Genomic DNA, 21,683 nt, shown 5'->3' with positions numbered 1-21,683 from the left:
TATCTATTTAATATGTCTCTGCAACCATGAGATCTAGGAACCCCTGATTAAAAATGGAAGCTGGGTTTGCTATTTCCATTTTGCTCTTGATTTCTTAGTCATTGTGCTAGAGAGTAGGGACCAGATGTGGGCAAGTTCAAAGCTATTGCTTAGCTACAAAACTCCTAAGTAGCCTTGAACAACACATTGCTTGACTATACCATTTCCACTACTGCTTAGATTCTCTTACCAGCAAGACTTTGGTCATGGAGCAAGATTTTTACAAAAGCGCAGGAGCCATCCAACTATAAATCACAGGTATCTGAGCTAGACAAGGTTGCATCAGCAATTACTAGGCACCAATTTTTTTAGTTGCCCTTGCTCTCCCACCCCCTTCCTGGATTATGAGCAGGGCCCTGACTCAGAACATGTGTTGGTTCTGAACCTGTCCTCCTGACTAGGGCTCAGGGAAGGGAAAGGCTAGGGTGATCTGGGGGAATCTGAAGTTGGGAGGTAGGACCAGCTAGATTGTGTTAGATTCCCCAAATCCATCGCCCTCCTGAATGGGACACCTTCTGGAGGGAGGGGAAGTAATCAGGCAGTGGAGGTAGTTTCTGCTGCCTCCCCTTGAAACCCATTAAGTGCTAGGTGGGCTAGCTTGGATGAGCGCAGGCTTGCATTGCTCACTATTTTCGACTACAGCATGTGGAATTCTGAAGATGATCTACCGTAAGCATTCACTTTCTCATAAGAGAAGAAGATAATTTGTTATAGTAATGCTAAGCACTCACCTACTTTTTAATACACCTACTCCTAGCCCCAGTGTTGTCGTTCTTTTACTGACTTTTGTAATACAGTTCATAAAATGTGCGCACATCACAAGTAATAGGAAAGCTTGCCGTACATAGGGGGAGGTGATTTGTGTTATTTTTCAGCCGTTGCAGCAAAGCATGTTTCTTTTTGTTCTAGCTCCACCTAGAAGTGTTCACATTACTTCAGGTAACATTGATTTTACTTTGGGATTACGTTAGAAAATATTAGTGGGGGTGGGGAAATACACATTGTACTTGGAGCATGATGCCTTTATTGTGTCTCTTATTTGACTGAGTGAAATAAATTTTAAAGCACTGCTTTGTTTCTCCCTCTTTCCCCAGGCTATGAATACAGAAGAGGAGCACGAACACTGGCAAGATAAGGAAAGCTACCTCTGTGCAGTGTGCCTGGATGTTTATTTTAATCCTTACATGTGCTATCCCTGCCACCACATCTTCTGTGAACCTTGCCTACGCACACTCGCCAAAGATAACCCAACCAGCACTCCGTGTCCTCTGTGCCGCACAGCAATTGCCCAAGTTTTTTTCCAATCAGGTATAAAGCTTTTAAAGATATATTTCATCTTTCCTAGTAACTACAAGTAAACATTTAGCTGTCTTTCTTCAAAGTGAAGGTTCAAGACTAGGCACTGTACTCCAAATCTAGTACAATGGGAACCAGTCATACATTAGGCATGATGGTAGCAGATCCATGTGTCTAAATCCACATCTATTCCAGTTATGTAGAGAAAGGGATGGGTACAAATGTTAGTAACAAAAGTGCAAAGCCGGGAGGGGGTGTTAAACTGTCCCTCACCAAGGCAGGAGGTCCCTCCAAGACACATTTGTCTTCAACTGGGCTCAGAATCACCAGTATTGGGAGAAAAGCACTTGGGGAGATTGTGTGTGTAGCACTCACTTCTCCATAGCCAAACACCCTGCCCCTACATAAGGAGAGCAGATGCTGCTAGAAACACATAATCAGTTACGTTCTTCTCTAGTCGGAGCCTTAATGGTTACAAGTTTCTCACACTCTCTTCTTTCAGGTGCATCCAGAACACAATTTTTGTTGCAGGAACAAAAAAATATGGTTTTAAATAGAATTAACCCTAAATCCCAGGATGCATTCACTTAATAGTCTTACCTATTGCTACGTCCACCCCCAACCCTATTTGATGGAATAAACGCATAAGCATGGGCTATTCAAAAATTAACGATTACAGCAAGTGTTTCAGTTTTTCCACAATATGATCCATCTCCGTCCAAGTTCCTGTGAATAGCTCAAAGCATTCCTCTCTCACAACATTAAAAATATAGCAATAGAAACCAGAATAGCAGTAATCCGTTCTTCTAAGATTTCTCTAGCTATGCAACTTTTGAAATTAAAGAGTGGGTACAAGCATTATCTGGTTGAGCTTAGATACCCTGCAGCCCAGAGAGCTTTTTCCTTATTAAGTTTTCAGCTTTGAAATCTGCAATAACGGGGGAAGAGCACTTGGTATGCCCACAGGACCAGATAAGATGCATTTGTGGTTCAATGGAAATTGAAGATCTAGCTCATTATTTATTGTACTGTCCATTATATAGCACATCCAGAGATAATCACTTGGGCGCTTTTCTAAAGAGGATAAGTAATGGCCCACAAAATTCCAGATTAATTTTTTTCCTAGGTTTCTGCCAAAATGGTGGCAGAGACAACTTGCCTGATTGAGTCAGGAAGGAAGGCTATTAATTGCAAAGGTGATGAGAATCATTAGTGATACTATGTTTATGCATTGAGGTTTTGGACAGTTTTCCTCTGCATTAGAGCCCAGGCTAGACTATGCTTTTCCCCAATATTTGCATATTTACAGTATTTGTAAAATGTTGATACTGCTCTTCATCCTACAAGTGATCACAGAATGATATCCAGCAAAATATAAAAACATTATAAAACACAAACAATAATTTAAAAATAATGGAAACACAATAAACCATCATAAAATCATAAAAAAATAAGGCAAGGGCTAATCTCTACCAATTTCCTGCCACCTAAGTACTGCAAGCTGATAGACTACCTAGAAACTTCATCAGCTAATAATCTACTTTAGGGCGCTGCTATATAAAGTTGCAAAGAGCTCTTTAATTGCATATGCTCAGCTTCCTTGACTATGATTGAGACCCTTCTGCTTTAAAATCTATGCATAATATCCATATGTTTACTTCCTAGACTGCAGCCCTTTATATAGCTAGGGATGCTATATAAGTATTCAAGAAGATATCACATCATAAATAAATCAGCTAAAAGTATTGCTCTGCTTTCCTTTGGACCCCATCAGTGAGTCCGGGGGTGAGTCCAGTGAGTTTTGTCATCTGAGCAACCCAGGACCTCTATACAAACTGCCCAGGCTTACGCCCCAGAGAGGTCACTTTAGTACTGCAAATACATGTACACTGACATGTAGCCTTGAACCACAGTGTATATAGCTAGACATACCCAAATGCTTACATGCAACCTATCTGAAATCTGCTGTGGCCTGATCCTAAGCGTACTTTTACTGAGTTCAGTGGAACTTATTCCCTGGTAAGAATGAATAGGATTGCAACCCAGGTCATGCAACTGTAGCCTGTATTTAAAGTATACAGTGCTTACAAGTGCTATTTTTTTATTTAAAAAAAACTGCTGAAGGAACTCAACCATTTTTTAGATCTGTTTTAGCATGCAGCACAGAGAGCAACTGTTTAAAAAACACATATCCAAAATTCTAGTTGAGTGGTAACTAGTCGGATAATTAAATGGTTTTTTGGATTGTGGCATTAGTCTTGATTCCACATTACTGAGAATAAGTTTCCTGAAAGTAACAGATCTATATATAAGAGCTCAAGCTTGCCAGGTTTTCTTATATGTGTTTTGTATTGAATGGTTTAATTTTTATTTTATTTTAAAATTTCTTTATGTGCTGCATGGTGTGTGTGTGTGTAATATGCGACAAATGTAAATAAATCTGAAATTCAAATCTTTGGTAATTACAAAATTTACGTTATGAAGTGGTTTAGATTTGTGACATGTTTTTTTCCTTCCCCCACACTACAGAACTGAACAATTCAACAAAGGCTCACTTTCCTATTGAATATTCAAAATTAAAGGAAAACTTTCAAGAATCCGGTTTAGCAAAATGGCCCCTCCCTAGTTGCAGGAAGGCATTCAGAGTTATTGAAGGTAAGAAATATTGCTGAATATTTTGCCTTTTCATGTGTCAAATGCAGCCTGTAGCATTCATGTGAATGGATTTGATGCCATTTGTTTGCCCCTACCTGTAAATCTTGCAGCCTAAGGTTTCCAGATTCATTACATTACGTGCAGCAGAGTTCATAACAGGACACTGCTGGGCCCCTGTATTGCAAATGTATAGGATAATACCACTGTTGAGATTGGTGGGTCTAACTGGTATTTGGGGTAATCTAAGCACCATGTTGTACAATATTATTGCTGTGTTTCACATTTGAAACCTAGGTATGTGACATTTTCCTGTAAACGCCAGCTCCCTCAGCCACTAAAGCGAGATGAGCGCTGTAATCTCAGAGTCGTAAGTGACTGGACTTAATGGTCAGGGGTCCCTTGCAGCCATTGCCCTCTAATATGCATTGGTGCCTCATGTGGCTTGGACATGGAATTGCTTGGACTTGGCTTAAGCTGAGGTCCTTTCTGTTTCATGAATGCTAAGAAGTAGGCAGAAAAATAACAAGAGACCCTCTACTAGCATGGTTCAGAATAGGCACTGCCATGACATTGTTAGGATTCTTTTCTCATGTTGCAGTCATGGGATTGGTTATATCACATCACAGCATACCTGCCAAGTCCTGGACGGAAAGATCCGGGATCGGCAGCGCGCGACACCGGAAGTTGCATGAACGCAACTTCCGGTGGCGCTTTGCCCTTCTATGGGCACCAGAAAATGGCGGCGCCAGCGCCGGAAGTCGCTTCCACGCATGACCGTAAACACGTAAAAGCAACTTCCGGCGCCGCCATTTTCTGATACCCATAGAAGGACAAAGCGCCACCGGAAGTCACTTTTACGCGTTTCCGGTCATGCGCGGAAGCGACTTCCGGCGCCGGCGGCGCCATTTTCTGGTGCCCATAGAAGGGCAAAGCGGCACCAGAAAAATGGCCGCCAGCAGAAGCCGATTTAAGGGAGAATATCGGGATTAAAAACTAAATGGGAGACCGCTGGGAAACGGTAGGAAAAAAGGGGTTTTCCCGGCGGAAACGGGATACTTGGCAGCTATGCATGACAGTGTATGTTTTCATTCCTCATTGTGGGAAGTGACAGAGACAGGATTTCTGTGTTTCCATGATGTTATGTACTGAGCTGAATCCTAGAACAATAGGATTCAGAATCAGCGGGAGCTACCCAATCCAACTCCAGGTGGAAGTGAATCCGCAACCTGATTGGCCTGCTGGAGCAGCCAATCAGGTGGCTGGCAGAAGTGAATCTGCTACCTGATTGGCCTGTAGGAGCAGCCAATCAGGCTGCAGGCAGAAGTCAATCCACAATATAATTGGCCCACAGGTGTAGCCCTGAAGTAGCCAATCACGCAAGGCCCATTGTGTAAATAATGTATATAAGCAGATGGTTTTGGGAAAAGAGCCATTCGTCTTCTCTTCTTCTCCTTGATGAATATGAGCTGAATAAAGAGCATGAAATTCACTCTCGACTCCGAGTATATTTCACTGGCGACGAAGGTGGGATCCTGCTGAGCTGACCGCCACCACGCACTGCACCGCAGCACCGCCACCTGCTGCACCGCTGCATCGCACCGTGCATCCAGGCTTCAGCTCCAGGACCCAAGGAACCCAGAATGGCAACCGACAGCAGCTTCTTGCCATTCAAACCAGCATCAGGAGACTGGGAAGGGTACGCCGCCCGTTTCAACTTCCTCCTGCAAGCGAAAGAAGTCACCAACGATGCCATGAAGAGGGCGACATTCTTCAGCGTCTGTGGAGAGGAGACGTTTGAAATCGCCCGGGCTCTCCTTGCACCTAGAGATGTCGCTACCGTCTCTTACAAAACAATAATGGAACGGCTGAAGGAGCACTTTTCACCACAGCCCTCGGTGGTAGCTTGCCGAAATGCCTTCTACGCAAAGCGGCAAGCCCCGGGGGAAACCATAACTGGGTTTGTGACCTCCCTCCGCCAAGCCGCCCGGTTATGCAACTTCTCAGAGTTGGAGAACATGCTTCGTGACCGCCTCGTCGGTGGCCTGAGGGACGAGATGTTGCAACGACGCCTCTACGCCAAAAAAGACCTCACGTTCCAGATTGCTCTGGAGGAAGCCCTGGCAACCGAAGCCGCCGAGAGGTCAACGCAAGAGGCACGACCGGCCCCGCCATCCCAACCGAGGGTCTACCACGAAGACCTCACCGACGAATCCGAATCTGACAGGGAGGAAGTACACCGAGTACAGCGGCGCACTCAAGCAGCACACACACCACAGCAGCCTCGACGAGAAGGAGGGAACTGTGCAAGCTGCGGGGAGAACCACGAGAGGAGGACCTGTCGTTTCCGCAACGCAGAGTGCAGGCAGTGCAGAAAATTGGGACACATCGCCCGGGTGTGTCGGGCTCGACTCACCCGTCGACAAGCATCAGATGACCGACCCAGGAGCCCCAGGTCACACGGCACCATGCACCAAGGCAACTCGACGGAGATCACGGACTACCAGGTATTCCAGTTGCCCCATCCCAGCACAGAGAAAATTTATATAGAGGTACAGATAGAGGGAGCCCCATGCCGCATGGAGCTGGACACGGGTTCAACTCTATCCATAATCTCGGCCCGAACATTAAGGGAACTGTGCCCTAATGGGGGTCCCAAACTAAGGCCGGCCCCATTCACCCTCCGGGACTTCCAGAAACGTAAGGTCCCTACAATGGGGGTGGGGACCTTCAGGGTGCAATATCGAGGGCAAAAGCAACAATTGGACTTGCTGGTAGTTAAGGGCCCCTACGTTAGCTTACTGGGACTGGCATGGTTTGGACCTCTGGGGCTAGCCGTTACCGGGGTGAACCGCACTAGCTTACAAGTGGATGTGGACGCCATATGCAAAGAGTTTCCAGGGGTTTTCGATGGGGCATTGGGACGATATACAGGACCCCCCATTGCCCTACAGCTAGACCCCGCTGTACGACCCATCAGGCACAAGGCCCGCCGGGTCCCGTTCGCCCTGAAACCCCGCATAGACGAGGAATTGGACCGGCTCGTGGAGCAAGGAGTGCTGGAGCCGGTGCCCAACGCCCCCTGGGAAACTCCAATTGTCACACCCGTCAAGCCTAACGGTTCGGTCCGCATCTGTGCAGACTACAAATGCACCATAAACAAGGCTCTCACGGCCCATGCATACCCAGTGCCAGTGGTCAGCCATGTCCTCGCCACCCTGGCTGGGTCAAAAATCTTTGGCAAACTGGACTTGGCCCAAGCGTATCAACAGTTGCCTGTGGACGAAGCCACAGCAGAGGCTCAGACGATTGTGACGCACAGAGGGGCATTCAGAGTAAAGCGGCTGCAATTTGGCGTTAGCGTGGCACCAGGCATATTCCAGAATCTAATGGACTCTCTCCTTAAAGGGATTCCTGGCGTCACCCCCTTCTTCGATGATGTACTGATCGCCGGGCCCACACCAGAGGAATTTGAGGACCGCCTCCGCTCCGTCCTGCACCGTTTCCAGACGGCGGGCCTCAAGGTGAAGCGGGAAAAGTGTTTACTGGGAGTGCCGCAGGTGGACTTTCTGGGATTTAAGGTGGACGCAGAAGGGGTCCATCCAACCGGTGACAAGGTACGGGCCATTTGTGAGGCCCCAGCGCCCAAGAGCAAGCCCGAACTTCAGTCATTCTTGGGACTATTGAACTTTTACCATGCCTTCCTTCCCCATAAGGCAGCGGTAGCGGAGCCCCTACACAGACTCCTAGATAAAAGGGCCCCTTGGGTGTGGGGCCAGCGACAAAGGGCCGCATTCCAGGCAGTCAAGGACTTGCTCGTCTCAAACTCGGTCTTGGCACACTTCGACGAGAGGCTGCCAGTGGTGCTGGCATGCGACGCCTCTCCCTATGGCATCGGCGCTGTCCTGGGACACCAACTCCCGGATGGAAGAGAGGTGCCGGTGGCATACTTCTCCCAGACGCTTGCTGCAGCCGAACGAAACTACTCACAGATTGACAAGGAGGGTCTGGCAATCGTGAAGGGCGTAAAAAAATTCCATGATTTCTTGTACGGGCGGCCCTTTACCATAGTGACTGACCACAAGCCGTTGCTTGGCCTGTTTGCCCCCGAGAAGCAGACCCCCCAAGTGTTGTCTCCACGTGTCCTCAGGTGGTCAATTTTCCTTGCCGGCTACCAGTATGCACTAATCCACCGCCCTGGGAAGGCGATGGGCCACGCAGACGCACTCAGCAGGCTACCACTACCAGAAACAGGCCCCGACCCAGCGCCTGCGCAAGAGGTTATGACCCTGGAGCTGCTTCCCGACCGACCCATTCAGGCACAAGAAGTTGCGCACCATTCCACAAAAGATAGGGTCATCTCCCGGGTCCTGGACTGGGTGTGGCGAGGATGGCCCAGCAGCAGCCCCGGGCCAGAATTCGCTGGCTACACAAACCGCAAACATGAACTGTCGGCCCACAAGGGGTGCCTGTTATGGGGAAGCAGGGTTGTTGTTCCCCAGCCCCTCCGCAAAAGGGTCCTCACAGCCCTACACGAGACACACCCAGGGGTAGTGAGGATGAAGGCCCTTGCCAGGAGTTATGTGTGGTGGCCGGGGATTGACAGAGAGATAGAGGCCTGGGTCCAACACTGCCAGACCTGCCAAGAATCCCGCCCGGATCCCCCAAGGGCCCCAGTCCAGCCCTGGGAGTCCGCCCGACATCCATGGTCACGCTTGCACGTGGACTTCGCTGGCCCCTTCCAGGGAAAAACATTCTTCATAGTGGTGGATTCCTACACCAAATGGCTGGAGGTCGCACTGGTACCGTCCACTTCTACGGCGGCAGCCATCCGGGTACTACGTAAGCTGTTTGCAACCCACGGGCTCCCTCACACCCTCGTCTCGGACAATGGAACCGCATTCACGTCAGAGGAGTTCCAGACCTTCACAGCGCAGAACGCCATCCGCCACATCCGCTCAGCACCATTCCACCCTGCCACCAATGGCCAAGCGGAGCGCATGGTGCGGACCACCAAGGACAGCCTCCGCCGCATAACACAAGGGGACTGGGAATACCGCCTTGCCGCATTTCTTCTAGCACAGCACAGCACCCCAAGCACAACGACGGGCCGGAGCCCAGCTGAACTACTCATGGGCCGGCGCCTTGCAACTAGACTGGACCGACTTCACCCCGACAGAGCTCAGGATGAGGTAGTAGTGGGGAAAGGCAGGAACCCCCGGACATTTGTGGCCCAGGACCCAGTGTATGCAAAGAATTTTGGGGCAGGCCCAGCATGGGTACCCGCCACAGTCACCAAGGTGACCGGTCCCGTGTCGTACGAGGTACTAACGGAAGGGGGGCAATGTTGGCGCCGCCACTGCGACCAGCTACGGCGACGATTCCCAGGAGGAACCCGGGAGGAGAGCGGGACAGAGGGGTCCCAAGGGGACAGCAGGGCAGTGCCAGCAGCCTCGGAACACGAGCCAGAACCAGAACCCCTGACCAAGGAACACCCCAGGCCACAACGCACACGGAGGCGGCCAGCAGACCTTGGGGACTACGAATGCAACTTCCCGGGCAGGACTGGAACTTAGAGGGGAGGGGTGTTATGTACTGAGCTGAATCCTAGAACAATAGGATTCAGAATCAGCGGGAGCTACCCAATCCAACTCCAGGTGGAAGTGAATCCGCAACCTGATTGGCCTGCTGGAGCAGCCAATCAGGTGGCTGGCAGAAGTGAATCTGCTACCTGATTGGCCTGTAGGAGCAGCCAATCAGGCTGCAGGCAGAAGTCAATCCACAATATAATTGGCCCACAGGTGTAGCCCTGAAGTAGCCAATCACGCAAGGCCCATTGTGTAAATAATGTATATAAGCAGATGGTTTTGGGAAAAGAGCCATTCGTCTTCTCTTCTTCTCCTTGATGAATATGAGCTGAATAAAGAGCATGAAATTCACTCTCGACTCCGAGTATATTTCACATGATGTAGGACATTTTTCCTTTGTTCTTTCTCTTTGCCGAAGAGGAAGGAGCTGAGTTATGATGCTCCGAGTGTGGATGTAAATAAACAAGGTATAGTCAAACTGCTGGGCTACTGAGTCTGTACACTGACTTCCTATACTCTGCTGATCCTGTAGTGTACTGATGCCTCTTAAGTATCAGTCGCTGTAATGTTCAGGCTGGAGAAAGATTTTGAATCTTCTGGACGACCGACCAGGAGGGAGAGAACATGCCAGCCGGGCATGTGTCTCTACCAGACTCCTACTCGTGTGTAGGACCTCCTGACAGACATGACTTTATCACTTATTCTAGGGAGCAGAGCCCTGCACTGACTTGGTTTTATTTGAAACATTAATCTTTACTGGAAAGCCTTTGAACAAGATTGGAAGGTTAGCTCTATATACAAAATTGATAAACAGTTGACCCAAAAGCATCTTCCAATGTAGTACTGTAAAACTGGGTCAGTCAAGGTCAGTCCTTTTTCACTGAAAGCAACAAAAAATGTTCTGTGGCCTATGGAGCATTTATGGTTCTGCTCCCAGGCAAAATTTACAACCAGCAAAGACTGCTTTTCTCTTCTTTCATTGAGTACCATTGTCCTACTAGACTTGTGCTGAGCATGTATTTTTTGTTGTTACATAACTGCCATAAACACAGCACAGGACACACATTGTTGCTGGTATCCTTGTTTGCCCAATGTCACTTTGAAAAGAGTAGTCATGCAGTATGAAATGACAGATCTGATGGAAGCAACTTCAAAGAGTTGATCTAGCTAAATGTCAGATAAAGGAAGGAATCTGCAGAAAGGCTGTTGGGATTTTAGAAAGAATAATCATAAACAGAAGGAATGTCTAGATGCCCTCTAACATTATTTACAGATGTATATTCAAGAATGAAGATAAGATGACAAAGGTGGGTTTGGGCATGACCTCTACTTCTGTCACAGGCTTGAAATTGATGGCTCATTAAACCACCTCAATCTTTGTAATTCTGTTATTTAAAATACCAAAATTTAAGAGCAGTTTTAGTATTTCAGTGAACTTCTTCAGAAGGTTGTACATTTCCTTCCTTGTAGGCTTTTATAAAAAAGATCAAACAGGCATCTGACAGGGATGCTTTAGGTACAGCTATATTGGCAGAGATTAGGGAACTGAACAACAGAACTCTGATTTCCTTGCCGCCTTATGATTCTATAATAATGCCCACCTAGTAATTAATAAGTATATTAAATATCAATTAATGTTTAACCAAAAATACTCATGAATTAAAGTCACTGCTTCTCATCAGTTGGTAATTAGCATCCAGTTACAAATCCGATTATTGGTATTGACTAGCTGTGCTAGTTTAAGACTGTTTTTGTTATGAGAATTGCTATGAGTTACATAAAACAGTAATCACTGAAAGTCAAAAAAAAAAACCCACCCAAATGAGTGTGCCCAATCAATTTTACTGAACAAAACTCTTGGTACATTCCTAGTTCTGCTTTCATGCCGGCAAACTACTTGCTGGCTCTTTTTTCTAATTCCTCTCCCTATATTGTATCTCTTAGGACTGCTAAAATATTTATAGAATCTCTAATGCCTTTTAGGTCACTCCTCCCAAAGGCTCTGTGAGCCATGTTTTAAACATACTGTAATGCATTATGTTTCTTTCCTCACCTTTCCACACTTTCAGAACATCCTGAGTACATGTTGCTACAGAGAGTTTGTGAATACTTCCTGTTAAGACAGTTTTTCATTTAAGAAAAATAATAGATTTAAGTTCCATGGAATCAGTGAAAACACTGTATCCAAAAAGCAAGAGTATTAAAACTAGAGATAAAACATACAAACTACTATCTTACAGTTTGTAGTTGTTTTACAATGTTTTACGTTTGTTTTCCTTATTACTGTATTATTCACCTGCCCTTTCCCTAAGGCCCCAGACTGGGTCATAGCTGCCAAGTTTTCCCTTTTCTCGCGAGGAAGCCTATTCAGCATAAGGGAAAATCCCTTTAAAAAAGGGATAACTTGGCAGCTATGGACTGGGTTACAACAATACAACATTTAAAACAATTTATGATCACAATAATAGGGTGAGTTCCAAAAATAGATATCTCTTGGCATCACAGCTGTGCATCTTCAGCATTCAGGACAAGCTGTATAGTGAATTGCCAGGTGGACTACTGTGAGGAGTTCCACAGTGCTTATTCGGTAACAAGTGAAAACATGCTTTCTACAACATTGTTCTGAATCACTCAATCAACAATTAGATTTAAGACCTGCAGTAATTAAGATAGCTACCCACATTGTTCAAATAATTAATTACATGCTCACTTCGTATATGTAGCATTCTAAGTAAAATTGTCCATTACCTGCAATTTTCATCATGTGAAAACACTTCACATAAATTTTACATGGGCAGGTATTTTTCAATCCCCCACAACCACTACTCCAGTTGAAGCTACTGAGATGCAAATTCTTTGTGGCAGGCACAAGTATGGGGTACGATGGTGGCACAAGTGCTATCAATGGGGCAGATTGAAGAACTGTAGGATACCGCAAAAAAAATGCTTTTCTGCTGTGCTTCCCACATCTCTTTCACAACCCCATCCCATTTCAGCTGACACAATGATTCCAAAACGCTCAGCAAGAGGTGGATCCAGTTAGCAATAATGCTTCTAAGAAAACTGAATCTTATTTGGGAACAGCTGTTGAGGCTCATTCTAGACCATCTAAATTGAATGTACCATTTTCAGAGTCAGAATCCCAATTTTTAGCAGTAGAAAACACCAATGCTGAGTCTCATAACAATCCAGGCTCCTCATCCAGTGTACTGGAAGCTGGGTCAGGGTTTCATATGACTCCTTCACCAGCAGAGAATAATGGCAGTAGGGCAGTTTCTCCTTCTGCAACCATTAGCAGCTCCATGGTTCAAATGACTAATATTACAGAAGCTGGTTTGACCCAACAAATCAGCTTTGAAGTGGCTAAAGTCCAGAAGAGCCCAGCCGAACCAGAATCTGTAAATGAAATTCAGCAAAATGAACTGAGAGAAATGTTCACAGTGTCAGACATGAAGTATTCAGATTGAGAGAACATACGCTTCAGATTTAAGTTGTACATATTGCTAAACTAATGGTTTGTAACGGCCCCTTGAGGGGAGGAGTGAACCAACTGCCACTAGGTATTGGTATCAAAAAATGCCAGTAACTATGTTTATAGAAAGGTTTTGGAAATGTTAATTGGGTTCTAAACAGGTTTCAGAATTATTCTCAGGTAAAGGTAAAGGTACCCCTGACCGTTAGGTCCAGTCGCAGACGACTCTGGGGTTGTGGTGCTCATCTCACTCTATAGGCCGAGGGAGCCGGCGTACAGCTTCCAGGTCATGTGGCAGTATGACTAAGCCACTTCTGGCGAACCAGAGCAGTGCACGGAAACGCCGTTTACCTTCCCGCCGGAGCGGTACCTATTTATTTACTTGCACTTTGACGTGCTTTCGAACTGCTAGGTGGGCAGGAGCTAGGACCAAACAACAGGAGCTCACCCCGTTGCAGGGATTTGAACCGCCAACCTTCTGATTGGCAAGCCCTAGGCTTTGTGGTTTAGACCACAGCGCCACCCGCACAGGCAGCTCATACACCAGTGGTTGATGTGCATGTTAATTTGTGTGATCAATTGCACAATTATCTTTTGAAACCAGTTTCTACAGGCTTTCTGATTTATGTAGAAGAAGCTGGTTCTGAACACCTGTTAACCCTAAATGTATTTAATGTTATTGGCCAAGTGATAGTGAGTGCCTGTGCACGGGTGCATGCCCATGCAAGACTCAGCTCTCGGTTTTAACATAAAAGTGAATTGATTGGTGTTGAATTGCCAGGAGAACAAATCCCTCTATAAATATTTCTGTAATTATCTTAAAACAATTTTGAAATGATATGATAAAAAGTGTCAACGCATCTGTGAAACAGCCAACTATTTTGTTTAATTTCAGCACAAGATGTGCTCGATACTTAAATAACAGATTTAAAATAGCAACAAGCCACGATGTGATATTTCCTAACATCTTTATGTTAAACTCTCAGTAACACTAACATGCCTGGGTGTGATGAATATTCATTGACCTCTTATTTCCAGGTTAATCTTGGGAACTTTCCTTATATTATATAAACCATCTTCAAGTCTTCATGCACAATTCACAGAAAGTAGTTATATTCATCAGTTCTTACTGAAAACCTGCATGTAGGACACCTGTATCTAGTAATTTATTTCTGCTTAATGTGCACAATAAAACTGTCAATTTGGTTGAGGAAGTAGCACAGAGAGAATGGAGGAAAATCAGAGACTTTTACATCATTTAAAAACTTTTCCTAAGCCACAATACCTCAAGGACTGCCTCTCCTCATATGAACCGACCAGGATCTTGCGATCATCATCTTCACTTGCCTCTTCCATGAGAGATCCAAAGGGTAGCAACACAAGAACAGACCTTCTCTGTGGTAGCTCCCTGTTTGTGGAATGCTCTCCCCCAGGAAGGCTCTCCTGGCACCTTCATTACAGGCAAAAACATTCCTCTTCTTCAAGGTCTTGGGCAAATTAAACAATCTAGGGCCTTTTAAACTGTGGTGGGGTATCATTTTGTTTTTTACTATGTTATGTGTTTTTATGTTAAGCGCCCTGTGATCCTCAGATGAAGGGTGGTATAGAAATTTTAGTAGTAGTAGTAGTAGTAGTAGTAGTAATCCCCACACAGAGAGAGACACATAATCATCTCTATCCAACCATGTACAAAGGTTCCAAACTCTCACTTCATATGAAGCCACTGATTTTGGAAAATAAATAAATTTTGTAGAGCCTGAATGTTAGAAGATTCAGGATAGATAGAAAAAAAGTAGTTCTTCATGCAGCACATAGTTAAAATATGGCACTCACTTCCACAATAAGCATTGATGACTGCCAACTTGGATTGCTTCAAAGGGGGATTGGACAAATTCACAACGCTATTACTACTAGCCATGGTGACTGTACTGACTGCCACAGTTGGGGCATTAGAGGTTGGAGGTTGCTGGGAATTGCTGCTCATGTCCTTTTTACAAGTTTCCCACTGTATTCTGGTTGGCCACTGTGAGAACAGGATGCTGGGCTGATCCAACAAAATCATCTGATGTTAATCAGAAATGGCAAGATTCGAAAGCCAGTTGGGAACATTTCAGCATTCCAGGACGTTCTGTAAATGACCTTAAAGTAGTCATCCTGGCCACAGTCAGTCAGGGAACTATTTGTCCATCTATCCCACTATCTCTCTCCTTTCTATGTTCCTTAATGCCTTTATTGTGTTTCATACCTGCATGGTTTATTTTTTGAATTAAATTGCTTTCTAAGCAGTTGTTTGGGGGTTAACAATCAAGTTTTAACTTGAAGAAAATTTTCATGCATTTTCCCTCCGAATCCAGAAACCTTCACCCATATTTGTTATCTTCATTAACAGCTGTTGCTAGCCACCTGCTGTGAGGCCGAAAAGGAAACTTGAGCGACTGTTTTCCACATGATTTTTTCAGCATCACACAGTGCTCACATCTATATATAAAATGTGCTGCACACTCATACAAGGATAAATCTCACTTGGCTAAAATCTCCTGAGTTGTGAGAAATGCAGGTACTGCTCTCAGCTTAGAATGTACTAAAATGTTAGCTTCTGTTTGATTTACCTGCTACTCTTTGGTTAGCTACTTAGATTAAAAACAAACAACACACAAACACCGCCTGTATGTTTTCCATCACTTTGCTCATTGACATTCTTCTGTTCATAATAAAACAAAAATGATGGGTTGTGGTTTTTTTTTTTTTTTTTTGCACCATCTCACATAATGTCTCTAATGGACTTTTGCCTATTGTTTTTCTTGAGGGTAGGAGAGAGTGGTTACTTTCTAAAATGCCACAAAAATCAATGCAAGGTAAAGAAAACAGCTGAAAGAAGGAAGATGAGAGCATGCTGTTAATCGAATCACAGACAGTTCGCTTCTTGGAACAAAGGCTGACTGTCTCTTATTCAATTAACACAGTTCACTTTTGCCCTCTTTGTTCTGAGAGCAGTACACCTAAGCAAGTAGATTTTAGCCTGAAATCATTATAGATTTATTTTATTTTTCTTAAAAAACCAATGCAAAAACCTCTGGGGGTGTTTTTAAACAATTAGTCCCAAAAATATATATAATTTCATTGGTTCTGTGGCTCTCATACAGAACAGTTTCCTGATGTGCATCCTCTACCTCTCTTCAGACTTGCTTCATAAAAACATCCAAGTTTGTCTTACTAGCCGCATAAATGTAACACAGACCACATTGTCCCTGAAACATCACAGGGCCCCATCCTTAAAATCTACATGGTAAATTTTAAAGACACTGAGAAACTAGTTAAAGGGAGAACTACAAGGGAGGTATTTGAAAGAAGACATTTGATTGAAACAGCCCTTTTTTGTTTGTTAACAGAATTTTTCTAGATAGAAGTATTCCTATTTAAGTGTGTGTCTCAAGTTATCAGGAAAAAATTAAAATGGCGTAAAACATGTTTTAAGGAGCTGGATATCAAGCAGACATTTGCATTATATTACAAAATACAGTATGCAAGAGCTAAAGCTTCCTAACATCACTGCAAAACAGGCAAAAAACCTTCCAAAATTACCCTTTATCCTTGGCACTAAATCTCTACTAGATGTCTGGCAGACCAAGATTATGCTTTTCTTATACCTAGTGCCTTTCGGTTTGCTGAAAATGAGTGGGAAATGTTGACATCCTTCAGTAATGGTGACAACATTAGGTTTTGCAAGTTAGCAGAGGCTAATATGGTGAACTACCATTCATTCAAATTGGGTAAGGAAAAATTATGAGACCATTGATCCATCTAGCTCAGTATTGTCTATCCTGGCTAGCAGCAGCTCTCCAGTGGTTCAGGAAGGACCTTTTCCCAGCCCTACCTGGAGATGCCACCAGGGACTGAACCTGGGACGTCCTGCACACAAGGGAGATAATCTGCCTCTTGAGTTGCAGATCTTAGTAACATATGCTTATGGTGCTGCTTGAGTTTGGGCCGGAGACCAGGCTAGGGGTAGGTACCGATTGTCCCCTCACCCAAGGAAACACTTTGCCCTGGGGGCAGGGCTGGCTCATGGCCAAACCATGGATTTTAATCCTTCCTTATTTCCAAAGGCATATGGAAAATAATTCTTAAAAACAAAGAAAATATTTTAAAGTCTTTATGGAAAGCAAAATGAGAAACACAACTGGTGACTAAAGAACACCCTATTCATCCATACCCATGTGTACTGAGAAGACCCAGCTTCCCCATTTTTAATTCGGTGTGGACTATTAAAACTGAATTAATTAAGATATAGTAGAATGAATTTCCTATTTATGTGACAGGAAGTTCAGGCAGGAGCCTAAACTTGCCATTTTTATGCTTTGGGGCATGCAGTAATGAATCTGCAAGAGCCTTAAACTGAAGGGTGTTTAATGCTAAAACTTATGCTTTGGATTTACGATTGCTTTTCATTTACTGTTCGAAGTCAAGGGGGCTTCCCATATAGTTCTGGCGGGGAAAATTGGGTCAAACATTTAGCTAATGTAGTATGAGATGTATGACTGGGGAGTTCACCAGCAAGAACAATTACAGTAATAAAATTTCTATTTTTGAATGAAAAATGATTACATTATAAAGTCTAATCCAGGGTAAATATAAGGCAGGTTTGCTTAAAGTAAATCACACAGAGATACAAATCAAGGATTACATCTACATTCATCTGAATCTTCTCAACTGACTTAACGTCACAAGTTCAACTAATGTCACTAAACGTTTGCATGATTATGTTTTGATTCATGATTACAAGATGATTCAAAGTTGTTGAGGCAAAAATAGTCTCCTGGCAAATTTTGTGTTATATTTGCCATATGAACAGAGATAAATAAAATATAATCAAACATAGCCAATTTGATTAAAGTCCTCTGGAGAGTGGACTACACTACATATAGAAGATTTATATATGGAAATCAAATAGTTTTCACGCCAATGGCAGCACTTGTCACTTCCAGATTCATCCTTTGCAAGCTGTGACATAAAATGAGGAAATAAAACCTAGGTGCACATTTTGTAGTGATGTTTAGGATATGTTAATATCCCAGAGCCATTGAAAATATACTCTAAAACAGGGTTCCCCAAACTATGGCCCGGGAGCATCGGAAATAGCTTGTGCGCATGCGCAAGCATCATTTCCAGTGAACTTCCAGGCCGAAGGAGGCCCACGTGCATGCACACAAGCGATTTCTGGTGTTCCGGCAACCAGGAAGTGTGCCGGAAATCGCGTGTGCACACGTGTATGGGCCGCAGCACAATTGGCGCTGGCGGCACCAGCCCTCAGCGAGGTAAGTTTGGAGACCCCTGCTCTCTATTTTACTTGCGCTGCATGGAGAAGGGTCTTATTTTGGGATACAAATGGAAGTTGGCTGTGGTAACAAAAGTTTTGTTCCATACTGTATTCTCCTTTTATCACATATCATAGAGTAAAACCAAGTCAGATTTTTTTTAAAAAAAAATTATTAATCGAGAGTGATTGATTATGAGCCTTTGAGAGACTGGTCACTGGGAGGTGGTTTTTCATATTTCATGGTTTTTCTTTTCAAACTATGCACAATAGCCTCATAAGCACAAATACTCTAACTTTATAAAGATCTGCAGTAGTTTGACAAGCAGTCACATTTTAAAAGCAATTTTGGCATAAGGGTAATTACATTACATAAGGGTAATCCATTACAAAGGCTGGAAGTTGCAAGGGGTTGTATCATGTAAAGAGCCTATCTGAAAGGGGTCACCCCATATTGGAGACAATGGTGCATGAGGAATTAGGTAACGTAAAGCATAGTTGGTTCCAGATAACCCAAATTAGGTCTTTCATGAGCTCTGTACTGTCCAAAGAGAAAGGAATTTGCTCCCAAACCTCATTTGTTTACAATCCTTGGGCCAATTAAAAGGGTTAGCATCTCAGTTATACAAACTGCTTGTTGATATCATTATAGGATCCTCAGAAGGCTTGAGAATGGCGTACGAGGGAGTTCTAGGGTGTCTTGTTTTATTCTATTTAATTTTTAGGGATTCTTCTTTGTTTTATGGTTTTTAACTTTTATGGTTTTTAACTCCCCAGAGGATATTATTGAGTGGGATATAAATATTGCAAATAAATAAATAAAAATAGCAGGCATGACACAGAGGGAAAGAAAGATAGGGAGGAAAGAGGAAAAACAAGCAAAAGCTGGCACAAGTGCTTAAAGTTTTTATACTAAGAAACTTGAATGGAAGCATTTGGAGGGAGAAGAAGGGCGAACTGGAACGGACCTGTCAGCAGAGCCTATGGCATGTGTCCTGATTCATATCATTCCCTTTTCTACAGCCAGGTGGAATGACTGCTGCAAGATGGCATATGAGGGAGAGATGAGATCAAATGTAACTGGACTATTATACTGTATTAGCATATGATTTCCCCCTATCTTTTCTCTGTATATCTAAGAAAAGGAATTTATACTAGCTATATTTTTGACAGAATTATAACTTGTTCTTTTTTTCTGGTCCTGCAGGTCTTGAAAACACAGATTCCTTTACACGAAGGCATTTCCCACATGCTGCTCACAGGATGGACTATATGGACTTTGAGGATGATAGCAGAGGATTGCGATTTGACATGGACATGGTGATAATCTACATTTATTCCATCAATTGGGTTATAGGATTCATTTTGTTCTGCTTTCTCTGCTATTTTTTCTTTCCCTTTTAAGGACTTCTATTTCCCATTGTTTCATTCAGCCATCAGGCATGGGAACAGACATACCCCTGATGTAAAGAGCATGTAGAAGACTTGGATTTACTGTTTTAGAAATTGAAATGGTTAAAATATCAAGAGTAACTCAGTGTCCATTTTCTAATCATTAGGTTTTTCTGTTGCATTTTGAACTTTGAATTGTGGAGAAATATTTGTATATAGTGTGTACTTTACTAATGCCTTCTAAAATGGACACACAGTTTTCTGACCCAATACTTTCTTTTTGGTTCTGTATTGCCAACCTTTAAGCAAATTAGGGCAGATTCAAATGTGCATATTCACTGAAAAGTGGCTTCTGCCACAAGCAACAATTGGCATGTTTGAAACAGTCTTCATAGTTCACATCCTACAGATAGATCCTCCATATCACCTCAGATATAATGATTTCTGGGGAGGAGTTCACACCTTAAGCAGTTAGGCTGCCTTGTGATGCTTGGAGTTTTCCATATGATATATTTGCTTATTAGTGTGTATCATATGCACTGTATATCAGATGTGTTAAGACTCTAGCTTTTCATCTCCAGCATTCATCCTGAATATATTAAGTTCACATAGGATATGGTTCAAGAGCAGTTTTTGTGGTGACCAATGTAGCCAAACCTGCAGAGACAATCTAGCTCTCTTTTGTCTATGTTTGTCTGTCAAAGTATTGACATGGAGGAAACTAACCTTTAGTCTCCTGAAGCAGAGTAGTCACATGTATTATGGGACAATGAGTGGAAACACAAATCAAAAGCCACATTAGTACTGCCTGTGTTTAATGGAAGCTGTTTCCACAATTCCGCAATTAAAAGACACCCCAAAAATCATATCAGATTGCTATTGTAAGAAAATGCTACACCTCATGTTTACTCTAGATAACACCATATGTGGCAACAACATTACACCTCGCTTCCCACTGCCAGTGGGAACATTTTAGGGAATGTAATGTTCAGACTTGGTCAATGTCATCAAGTAACAAATCAAGTGATGGTGCAAGATATCAGGTGACGAATATGAATATGTGAACCAGTCCTTTCTTTCTTTCTTTCTTAGCACTTGACATGCAAGGTGGAATTAGGTTACTTGCCTGTTACTTTAATCTCACATATTATACAGATTCACACATGCATACAGAATCAACTGAGGCATGAATGAGCAATCACAGCTCAAGTATCAGTCAGAAAGGTCATATCACCACACATTTTCTTAAACACAGTGTTTTTCATTAGAGACGGCTCACACATTCAGCTGTGAGTTGTCAAGTGTTGAAAAATCAAATAATCTTTATTTGTGCACAAACTGCCCTTAGATGTAAGAAGACTGGAAGCATTGCAAAGATACATATGTCACAGGTTCTTGTAACACACACGCACACATGGGCATACCCAGCGCAGGGCAGGGGGGAGCTGCCCCCCCAGAAGCAACTTAGCTTTTTCCAAATGGGCGAAGCGGGGTGAGGGGAGTGAGAGAGAGAGAGAGAGAGAGGGGGGAAGGGGGGGGAAAGTCAGCCTCCTCCTCTGATCTTCCCAAGCTGTTCTCTCCATCCTTGAGCCTTATATTTACAGTGCGCCGCACGCAAAGAGCTGCAAGTGGTTCTTGTGCCTCCTACGTCGTCTAATGTAAGCTTAAAAGCAAGGAACTGGAAGTATTTGAACGGGGAAATTTAAACATATTTTTTTGGCACAATGGGAAAGTTGGGGAAAACAGAAGCTCTACTCCACCTTCTCCACCACGGCAGTGTTTTTCCAAAAACTCTCGTGTTTCCAGCTGTTTTACTCTGTTTTACTCTTAGCACCCCATTATTTATGCGAGAGCGAAAGCGGATAGAAATGGCTTCAAGCACCAACGCTGCCAGGCTCCGAACTGCTCTTAAGGAGCGGCAGCAGGCGGC

At 43.8% G+C, this 21,683-nt stretch overlaps 1 protein-coding gene across 5 annotated transcripts in view; it reads left to right on the top strand.

The window, feature by feature from the left end:
* The window catches only part of RNF180 (ring finger protein 180), a 55,971-nt gene extending 35,606 nt beyond the window's left edge, over positions 1–20,365 (top strand). For 2 of the 5 annotated variants that reach the window (XM_088653010.1, XM_088653008.1), the window contains 4 exons: positions 949–978; positions 1,134–1,347; positions 3,865–3,990; positions 19,569–20,365. In XM_088653010.1, the coding sequence (XP_088509136.1) occupies positions 949–978; positions 1,134–1,347; positions 3,865–3,990; positions 19,569–19,765 (567 nt within the window). In that variant the 3' untranslated portion in view covers positions 19,766–20,365. Of the gene's footprint in view, positions 1–948; positions 979–1,133; positions 1,348–3,864; positions 3,991–15,436; positions 15,605–19,568 lie in introns of all 5 variants that reach the window. The other 3 variants (XM_035100895.3, XM_088653009.1, XR_015946164.1) reach the window with 2 other exon arrangements.
* Positions 20,366–21,683: the final 1,318 nt, after the last annotated feature.

This window comes from Zootoca vivipara, chromosome 10, assembly GCF_965207765.1.
Source record: "Zootoca vivipara chromosome 10, rZooViv2.hap1.1, whole genome shotgun sequence".
Taxonomy (NCBI): Eukaryota; Metazoa; Chordata; class Lepidosauria; order Squamata; family Lacertidae; genus Zootoca; species Zootoca vivipara.
Note: the sequence above shows the minus strand (reverse complement) of the source record. Positions and strands in the feature narration are given on the sequence as shown.